Source organism: Oncorhynchus gorbuscha, linkage group LG22, assembly GCF_021184085.1.
Source record: "Oncorhynchus gorbuscha isolate QuinsamMale2020 ecotype Even-year linkage group LG22, OgorEven_v1.0, whole genome shotgun sequence".
In the NCBI taxonomy this organism is placed as follows: Eukaryota; Metazoa; Chordata; class Actinopteri; order Salmoniformes; family Salmonidae; genus Oncorhynchus; species Oncorhynchus gorbuscha.
In genome coordinates, this window is record NC_060194.1 from 18,734,717 (window position 1) to 18,745,779 (window position 11,063).

Genomic DNA, 11,063 nt, shown 5'->3' on the forward strand with positions numbered 1-11,063 from the left:
GGCGTATTCATTAGGCCAACTCTGTTACAAAACGTTTCAACAAAATCAAACGGAACTAAATCAGAAGGGACCTAAACATAATTAAATGTTAGTAATTTAATAGATATCTATGGGACCTACCTGAATTTGTCCAAAAGAAACTCGTTATAGTTGAGAACGTTTTGCAACTATTTGGACTAATGATTACATCACAGATAACTAAGCTTTCTCTCTGATCTGTGTTTTGTTTAAAAATATCACTTTGTAGAGGTCTGACATTAATACAGATCTAGGATCAGTGCATTGAGGATCCGTGTTACAATATAAACCGTAAAACTGATCTTAAATCAGCATGCCGGGACATCATCTGACATCACGCACCAGGTCTAAGAACAATACAGCTGAATGGTTTGTGAAGTGGGCATGTCGCCCCCAACGTCCAATCGGAGACGTTTATATTGCAGAGTGGCCGCTTGGAACAGTCCTGTCCAGTTTGTCGGTAACTGAATACCACATTTTGTAATGTAATAATAACAGAAAATAAAAGCGTCTAGCTACATTTGTGTTATTTTACCCGTTGGATTTTGTTCATGCTGTCTTTCTTGCCCGCTGTGTGCACATTGTGCAGGTCTGAAGAGGCATTTATTTGAAGGTAAACGGCTGTGTTGCTAGCTAACGTTAGCTACATACTGTGTTTACAGTATAGTATTGCACTTACTATTGAGCTAGCTAATACATTTAATAGCGAAAGTTGATGACATGTTTCTGAATGTCATCCCCTCCATATCTTCTCTCTCTCTGTCGATTGTCTTGTGTGGGTCTGTAAGAGACATCATGAGTCGGGAGCCAGACGCTTTGGCTGTGGTGAACCAGTTGAGGGATCTTGCTGCAGATCCTATGAACAGAAGAGCTATTGTTCAAGACCAAGGTTGCTTACCGGGACTCATCCTTTTTCTGGACCATCCCAATCCCCAGGTTGTCTACTCAGCACTCCTGGTAAAGCCCCCCTGTAGTGGATGCATTGCATTCTAAAAGTCAATGCACCTGGTTACTGAAGTGACTGGGCTGCTTTGAAGTCTGTGTACTAGCTACTTACACCCAACAACAAATACATGGTTGTTGGGTGTCTAATCGTAATCTTAATTCAAATACCATGCTCCTTAACCTTGTAAGTGAGGATGTCATTTTGCTGTTGGTGAATGTATTCTCTTGTGTTTCTTGTGTCCCCTTCAGGCTGTTCGCTACCTCGCAGAATGTCGTCAAAACAGGGAGAAAATGAAGGCAGAGCTGGGGATGATGTTAAGTCTTCAGAATGTCATGCAAAAGTGAGTATTTGACCCTTGCTAAAGCCCAGATCATGATTGTGTAGTCTCACTCATCTTGTCTGTTGATATCTTTGTCAAATAGAACATATTTGGTATTCTTTGCAACTGTTATTCTTTGCAAAAATCCAACTGGTCCTAAACTCATGTCAAACACTACATAGCTCATCTTCTTAGACCCAGTTGGGTTGCTACCGTGTTGTCATGTGGTGTTGCTACCATGCTGTGATGTCATGTGTTGCTGCCACGCTATGTTATCGTCTTGGGTCTCTCTTTATGTACTGTTGTGGTGTCACTCTTGTCGTGATGTGTTTTGTTCTATATATATATTTTTAATCCCGACCCTGCAGGAGGCCTTTTGCTTCCGTCATTATAAATAAGAATTTGTTCTTAACGGAATTGCCTAGTCAAATAAAGGTTAAATAAATAATAAGTAGAGAAACAAACATTCTGAGCCAGAAGGTATTTTTGTAAGTGCTGCAAAACTGTATTTGTAATTTAATTGGGTCTCACAATTCAGTTCCTGTACATTAATACTGTTGAGACTAAAGATTTTAGTCATCTAAACCCCCCCCCCCCCTTTAGGACAACCACCCCAGGAGAGACTAAAATGCTGGCCTCAGAAATCTATGAACTCCTCCAGGCTTCTAACGGTGAGGATACAGACAAGCCTGAGGAGGGGCCCTTTTGCAGACGCAAGGACCAGTTCTTCCTGGGATCCACCAACAAGCGGGCCAAAACAGTGGTCCTCCACATACATGGCTTGGATGACTCTGTGAGTGCCCCAAAACTGACCAATAAGTGTATCAATAAGGAGACGGGACACTGTCATGTTAGATCCAGTAACATATTTACTAAGATAAAACCGGATATGTTACACAGAGCATTATGGGTTCTGTAATACATCATGCGTCAATAAGTAGCTATTAGCTCAGGTGACAGTTCTTGTAGTCCACTATAAGGGGTAAAGTGTGTTTATACAGTTATTCCCATTAATCTCCTCCAGAGCCGGAAGAGCCTTTGTGAAGAGTCCTTGTTGAAGATCCGAGGCGTCATCAGCTTTACATTCCAGATGGGCATTAAGCGGTGCATCGTCAGAATCCGCTCAGACCTGAAGGCAGAGGTGAGTCGCATCCTGACTGTCCTATTAGCCAACAGCATGTTCTAGGGAGGCAATGGAGGCCAGAGGCGTGTCTGTCTAATCTCGGCAACCCAGAACCAAAATCTCGCAGCTACTCTTTTAGGTTCTGGGGGGAGAGGTATGAAGGCACATCACTGCATTCTGTATCAGGAAGTAGGCTCACCTTCCTTGAAGTCACGTAGATAGATGCATTGTACTCTTTTAGCTTATAAAGCCCTTCTGCATGAACTTCCGCAGTACCTTACTTCATTGTTAACTTATAGACGTACGAGATACCAGAACCAGTCTCAGGGATGGCTAACTCTGGAGATCCCTTCGAACTCCACTGAGTTAGGTAAATCTGCTTTTAGATTTTTTTTGCACCTTACTTATGGAAAAATCTTCAAGGCTCTCTAAAATTGGATGAGTTGGTGCTTCTAGGGCAATTCAACAAGACTGATGGAGGACCTTTTTACTGAAGAATGTATGTTTTCTATGATTGTGTTTTGCTTTTAGTGTATTAATGTATATATTGATGTGCACAGGGTATATAGATGTTTTGATGTGTATACAGGGCTCATCTGAGAAACAGACCTTGGTCTCAGCATGACTCCCTGTCGAAATAAAGGTTCAATAAAAAAGACATAAACCTTGAGTGAGTGGCAGAACCAGAATGGATCCCCTTTGGTAGGTCAACCCAACTCTCTCTGCAAGTCTTGGGCAGGTGTCTGGGCCAAAAGTCCCCTTCTGGAAGATGCCAGGTGTAGGTTCACACCCGCAAAGTCTTGATTTGTCCAAATTATATATCCAGCAGTTGCTCCTCGTTAAATGCCTGTCCACGTGCACCCTCAGCGTGCTCGGAAACCTGACGCATCCGGTTTTCAGGGGAAATGAAAGAGAGCCTGTGATGTGCCTTTGCTTTTGGACCTGAACCAGTATTTCTGCGTTAACAAGGCGACACTCCATCTTAACTCCTCCACATTTCCTGGATTGTTGAACAGTGCAGAAGAGAACCTCTCCCGACAGTTATTTTTCTCTCGCCAGGACCAGTAAGAATTCAACTTTGCTGATGCGTTTTTTTTACGCTTGCTTCGTTAGATTAGTCCACGAGAGATTAAGGTGGTAGACAACCTGCTGTTCTGTTAGAACATTCTGGAGAGGGGATGGACGAGGGAATAATGGCTGATGTGTTGTTGGTATTCATTTAAACCTCTGCGTCCTCTGTAGGCTCTGGGTTCTGCCATCGCCTCAACTGAAGTAATGAAAGCTCAACAGGTGGTCAGGGGAGAGGATGGAGAAGAGGTTTGTATTTCTGAATGAACTCCCAGTGTTTTGTTTCTGTTGTCTTAACAACAGCCTTGGTTGAATCAATGTTTTATATACTTTCTGTTGCAATGGATTTCCCCGAGTAGATCTGTTTTGGTCTACAAATATTATCAAGGAATTATCTTATCTCAAGGATAAAGCTTACGGAAAGGAGTTGGGTATCTAATTCGAATCTAAATTCAAATACCATGCTCTTTGACCTTGTATGCAGGAATGTCATCTACGTTATGCTGCACATTGAATTGAACACTTCCTTTTGCTGTTCAGGTAATCATCCCATTCCCAGAGGTTGGTTCGGTAGCAGTGGAGCAGAATGTGGCTCTTCCAGACTACCTTCCAGAGGAGGAGAGCCCGTCCCATGAGCCAGACAAGGCTGTGACCTGTGTGGGCACAGGGCAGGATGGAGCAAGCTGGCTAGGCACTGCAGCTAACTTCCTGTCCCGCTCGTTCTACTGGTGACACTCCCAGATCACCCACACCTCTTCAGATACTACAGATACAGAATCAGGCTCCCAGCTGTCAAAGAGCTGGACTGCCAAAGGCAATGTGTAACAACAAACTCACAATCTCACACCCACCTTGCACCATACAGAATCACCAAGCCATTAAGGGAGAGGACTGGCTTCCGGAATTGATTTTTATTTCTTATTTTTAGGGTTCTGATTGAGAGCTAGACTATTCTTTTCATGTAAATGTTTTGAAAACCAAATTGTCTTGTTGTGAGGAGCATTATTGTGGCAGCATTACGACTTGATCCATCAGAAAGGGTCCAAACGTTACCACAAAAATAATTTCCTGTATTTAGAGCACTTTTTTTTAAGGATCTGAAAGCGTGTTTGCATTAAGGGTCTTTTTGTCCCTACCTTTTTATCTGACTTTTTAGACCAAGAACTGACTCATCCTCCCCTTTTTTAGCAATGGGTGTTCCAGAATATGCAGTAATCAACGTGTGTTCAGTTATCGTGCCTTTCGTTTCATTCTGTTTACATCTAGACCCTTGTGACTGACTGTCAGCTTTAGATCTGAAATGTATTCTGCCTGTAAGACTCCCTGCTTTGATATATTCCAAAGGTTACTGATGTAGACATTGGATAAACTCCAATCTAGGTACTCTTCAATTCCAATGCCTACTGAAATCATTAATGGAATCTGTCGTGAGTTATGAGATATGTTTACAGGACTGGGTGGCTGGTGGAGACCGTTTTCTCTCCAGAAACAGCATGGGGATTTTAGTCTGACCACCGTGGTATTCTCTAACAACGTGGTGTCATGCATTATTAGCTTGTTTCATGTTAAGTATTACTCATTCGAAGGACAATATTAGAATATCTTTCCTAAGGAAGAGCATTGTTCCTCTTTTAGGAACAGCCTCTGCCATTTCCCCAATGTCTTGTATGATTTAACAGCGTTAAAAATAATACAAGGCTAAACGTAATCTCTCGTGGACAGACTACATAAACATAAATGGTTAAGCATCTGACCAAATTACATGAGATTTAAGTTCTGGTGTAACCAAGATTAGGCTAAGCCTAACATTAATCATCTCTGAATATATGTTGATGGAAACAAACATGGTTAGATTTAATTGGAGATGGATTGGCCAGCAGTGTCCTTAACCTGTCATTAAAGGGAGCTCAAGTGGATGCTGCCATAGTTTAGGGTTGTCTGTAAGTATAGAATTCTGAATATTTTGGTTCAGTCTATATAGTGGATCAATTGCCCAGCCTCTGAAATAGCTATGCTATCAGTGCATGTTAGTGTATGAATGGGAAATGTTTATTATTATGAGCTTATTACTGTTCAAAGTAAATCTCAGCGTAAGAAGTATTCAGTTTGGACCACCTATTTTACAGCTAACAACTTCTCAGTGGGAGAACTTTCAAAAGAGGTTACCTTTGTGGAGGGGGGGGGGATCTTTGTATAGAATTGTCAAGCAATGTCCTGTTGTCCACTCATGTATTTGTGTTTCATCCTGTAAAGACTCCCATCTCGTACAATCACACCTGTCTAGATTGTGTTCATCATGCCAGGGCAGCATGCATCTTATTTGCGAATACTCTATAGTTCACACTCATCAATACTGTGCATTGGTTGCCAATGAAGTCATTCACAAAGAAATATGTAAATATATTTGTCTTGTCATTGACATGCTTTTTGTTCAGAAACCATTATTAGGTAAACTATCATGATTTAAGTCAGTCTTTTGTTTGTCAGCTTTATTTGACTCAGGTGACATTTCTATCACATAATCCATGTATTTTAAATGAACCCCCAAACATTAAATATTTCCTTTCCCTTCTGACTATTAATGGGTAATTCCACTACTTTTCAACCTCATTTTGATTATCTCCAGCACAGTACCAGTGTCTACCGGCAATAAAATATTCTCCCTCTGGCTAGAAACTCATTGCAGATTTTGAAAATCACTTAAAATAATAAATAAAACCTTTTTATCCTGCACTGTGATGTCACAAAGAAGCATTTTATAGGACCTTATCTTTTTAACCACAGATAATAGAAACACTGTTATCAGACATGTAGACACTGGTTTGGTGCTGGAGATAATGAATGAGGTTGAAAAGTGAATTGCTCTTTTAACATTACAACCTATTTATGCTGGAGTTGTTTCTTTCCACCAATACAGAATGAACACCTATCACACAGGAATGTTATGTACTGTATGTATGTGCATCACAGGTATGTTTGCTGCCTGTCAGTTTGTCTGTAGGGTTGTGGGCCATTGTGTTTTTGATGTGAGTTATGATTCCTAAGAGTTACATCAAATAATATTAAAAAACAATGTTATTATATGAAATATGTAATTGTTCATTTTATTGACACTGATGGGATAGGGTACTGCCTCAAATGGAGGACATGACCGTTTATTCAACAAAATAAACGATGTAAGATGTTGACCATGTTTGGTTTCAATGAATGAAATGTCCCTTTTACTGACAACTGGTGTCCTCTGAGAAGTGTCTATCACTTTAATATAGTGTTAGTGTTCTGTATAGTAATGCTCTTATCAGTATCGAAAGAGAGTCAAACCAACTGACTTGGCTTCCCTCTAATGTACTGTACAGTATAATTCACTTGTGATTGCATTCCCATAAAAGTGGAGAGAAACAGAATGTTGGTCCCCTGGGACATTACTAAAAGGGCCTTGTCTTAGAGCTCCTTCCCCATAATGCATGTTCTTCTTGCTTTTACTTTGGACCCAATAGGCTTGGCAAATGTCCAACCTCCCACATCTGAAACTAGAGGGGCCCTGCATAGGAGAACAGAACTGAGGATTATGCTATTGTCTGTCTTGGCCAAGGGCCTCATTTATAGATTTAGACTACAGCTCTCGCCACTGACTTGCTGCAATCCCAGCGCTCATGGAAGCTGCTCAACTGGAAGACAAACGTGTTTCAACTTGCACTTCCAGACAGCTATGTCCACACAACAAGTCTTGATGTTGTTGGGTTGGTAGTTTATTGAAGTAGATGTGAAACGGTTGCAAGACAGACAGAAAAGAGCAATGCTGTCGTCGTCTTGGCAGACTGTAACTGACTGACAATCCCAATGGAAATGCAGAGGAAAGCAAAGTCCCATGTGACAGCATCAATGGGATTCCCTTTGGGAATCTGCCTGCTGTCGTCCCCATAGCGACCCTTTTATTCACATTGCAACAATGGGCAAACGATTCAGCAGCACACTCCATGCAAACTGTAAGAACAATCAAAAAGGAAGCCTCTGCTTTTTACCCTTGTATTCAGGACCGTACCTCTTCGTCTGAAATACAATGAAATAGACATAAGGTGTCAGTGTTGCATCACCACTGCAGTTTGCCACCAAGCCGCTTGAGGTGAATGAACTGAGAAATGCTTGATCATATAGACTGTGCCTATATATATTCTCTTTTATTTTGTAACGTTAATACATTTTGTTTTAAAAGTCATCCAAAATGATCCATCAATAAAAATAGAATATAATACTTCAGTTAATCTTGTGATATTACAGTAAAAAGAGCAGAAAGAAACATGCAGAGCCATGATATGTTAAAGAAGGTGGCAATTTACCCCCTGACAATAGCTATTCCCATACAATACAATATGTTGGGTGCATGAATGCTGTTATGTATTAGGCTTCCTCTTAGTACCCTCTATTCATAGTTACTAGAGGAGAAGACTTTTGTCATCAGAGGGGCATAAGAGAGACCAGTGCCAAGACCTACTGAAAGCTGTTACCTAGCAACACAGAAACTACCACAGGGGGGTTTTAGGGACAAGAGGGAGGTGGCATGAGAGAGGCCACAGGACGTTGATATAGCTATGCTAAATAGAATAGTACTTACCGTGAGTACATGCAACATTATTTTGAATGAGAACCACTAACACTATTATTGGTATTAACTCTCAGAGCCTGTCTGAACTTGCTGTGGGTGGAACAAGCAAATTATAATGGCCATACTGAAATCTCAATAGAGGTTGTAGATGATTTGTTGCTGACACAGCAAGTGTGTCCTTCAAGAGGGGCTAGAGTATGGGGAGCACATAGCTCAGAGTATCTAAATAATATATCACCATGCAAATATGAGAGGGGGTGGAGTAGCCTAAAATGTGAAATATTTATGTTTTAGCAATGCTATGAATGCCATCATAGCCCTGACCTGCACTTCCTTAAATTACCTTGTTTATCCCTTTCCATGTTTGGTGGTATGCAATCAATCAAGATCAATTAACCAAAATGTTGAATCATTAAAGTCATTATCATTAGTTGAGGTAATTAGGTAATTATCGCTATTTGGAAAATGAATGGCTCATTAGCTTTGCTGTATATTTAATCTCCTGCACTCCAGATTTGTTGCGATAAACCGTTTTTCAGAGTATTACATCTTTCCCCCCGAAGTTAATTCTTTACAACAATCATTTAGATCTGAGTGATAAGATCAACATGCGATCCTGTATCTGAACGTCAAGCGAGACAAAACGTCCAAATACTGAACACCGGCCTCTATTGTGTTGGGCAGATTCATCCACATTTACATACAGGTCTTTTTTTGTAGCTTGTCTGTTGGACGCTAATGTTGTAAACTGAGGATCATGACACATTGAAGGTCATTCATGCCTGGTTTCATCTTGAGGGGAGCCTATGTAGAAGAAGCAGAGAGAACAGACCAATGAAGTCCCAACCCATATGGCACTCCTCCCACAACCAGCTGGGCTCGCCATGTGTGGCGGCAACACACTGCAACATGCATGGAACACGCACGCACGCACGCACGCACACACACACACACACACACACACACACACACACACACACACACACACACACACACACACACACACACACACACACACACACACACACACACACACACACACACACACACACACACACACACACACACACACACACACGATTACCATTCAGGTCTTGCAGAGTGTGTTTATTTAGTCATTACTGTGTCTGAACCAAAGACAGTCAATAGGCTATAGAGAGAGTGTGGACTCTGCTGAGGTGACTACAGTAAGTGCGTGTTAATGGACTATAGTACCATGCCATCATCCAGGCAGTTCATAGTTAACATATTGGTTTTGGCTTACTTAGAATAGCCTTAGTGAAGCTGATGCTTCATTTCACCCAGAGTACAATGGAATGCAAATATTTGCAGATGGTACTGTAAAACTGTGCATTAAATTGCATCACTTGTATACATTTACATTTTGTTCCAAGAGCTAGCCACCCCCCATGGCCATTTTACTAGAGGCCAGAATCTTTATACCTCTCAACCTCATCAATTTGGCCATAAGTGTCATTGGACACGAGCCAAGCCAAGATGTAGTTTTGGGTGGGAGTCATTCGAAAGCAGTTATTGTCAGTGATGGCCAGCTGTTTTCTAACAGCCTGTGACTGACTAATAGAGGTGTGGAGGGTTTTTGACACTATTCCAGGATTTCTGTATCTTTCCGTGGCCATTGTCAACATGTTTCACATTCCAGATAATAACTTTTATTTATACAGGGTGGGTCACCATTGAGACCAGGGTCTAACTTACAACATGAACTTACACAATAACATGTAATACAACTAAATGTAAAAAAACAATGTCAATACAACAATATGAATCAAAACAAACACAGCTCTCACATATCACCTCTCTATTTATTATTTATTTTGATTTAACTAGGCAAGTCAGTCAAGAACAAATTCTTATTTACAATGACAGGCAGCAGTTACTCTTCCTGGTGTCCAGCAACATTAAGGCAGTTGACTGACTTAACTCTTAAAATCTCAAATTAATTAAGATGAATTAAATTCACACAATGGGATGACGCATATAGAACTGTAATAAAAAATGCCAACGTTAAATATGAACATCTTGGCCTTTTCACTCACAAACACATTCCAACACAATGTCTAGGACATGATGACCGGAGCGTTCTCCTATTGTGAAGGTATACACTGAGTGTACAAATCATTAAGAACACCTTCCTTAAAAACATTAAGAACACCCTCCCTCCACAGGGATGCTGGCCCATGTTGACTCCAAAGCTTCCCACAGTTGTGCCAAGTTGGCTGGATGCCCTTTGGGTGGTGGACCATTCTTGATACACAAGGGAAACTGTTGAGTGTGAAAAACCCAGCAGTGTCGCAGTTCTTGACACAAACCTACTACCATACCCCGTTAATTTATCAAATGTCTCAAGGCTTAAAAAAATCATCTTTATCCTATCTCCTCCCCTTCATCTGCACTTGAGTGAAGTGGATTTAACAAGTGAAATCAACAAGGGATCATAGCTTTCAGCTGGATTCCCCTGGTCAGTCTATGTCATGGAAAGAGCAGGTGTTCATAATGTTTTGTACACTCAGTGTACATCTGTAGGTAGTAGTAAACAAGTCACAATCATTTAAAATGATTTGAAACTCACATTAAATAAACAACAGATTAAATATTCAGTACATCCAGGCCTTGGGAGAAATGCAAAGCAAACAACAACGTTGATTACAGCGATGTGTGAATCATCTTTCATGGCAGAACCCGTGCCAGCTAGGAGGCCTGTCTGTCTGTGTATGTAGGAGGAGGAACAGCTTGGGTGTACGGAGGAGTGAGGCTCCTAAGGGGTATGGTTGTACACTCTAAAGACTCAAAATAAGCGAGTGTGTGTGCGTGTGTGTGCCCACCACCATCTGGCTCCGTGCATGTGGTCCGACTGGAGGCCAGAGCCCAATCTGTACCATCATGACTCTCCAGAGATGCCGGCTGCCATGCAATTATGGTGACAGATGGCAACGCTGCTGCTTGCGGCCTCACCAAGGAGACCAAA

At 41.3% G+C, this 11,063-nt stretch overlaps 1 protein-coding gene across 1 annotated transcript; it reads left to right on the plus strand.

Annotated features, from left to right (window-relative positions):
* The first annotated feature begins 19 nt into the window (after positions 1-19).
* On the plus strand, positions 20-6,656 carry LOC124009269 (armadillo repeat-containing protein 1-like). The gene is made up of 8 exons (XM_046320896.1): positions 20-478; positions 608-631; positions 807-975; positions 1,213-1,304; positions 1,887-2,076; positions 2,308-2,424; positions 3,649-3,723; positions 4,015-6,656. Exons 3-8 carry the CDS (start codon positions 814-816, stop codon positions 4,204-4,206), a joined length of 828 nt encoding a protein of 275 aa, XP_046176852.1. The 5' UTR covers positions 20-478; positions 608-631; positions 807-813; the 3' UTR covers positions 4,207-6,656.
* The last annotated feature ends 4,407 nt before the right edge of the window (positions 6,657-11,063 follow it).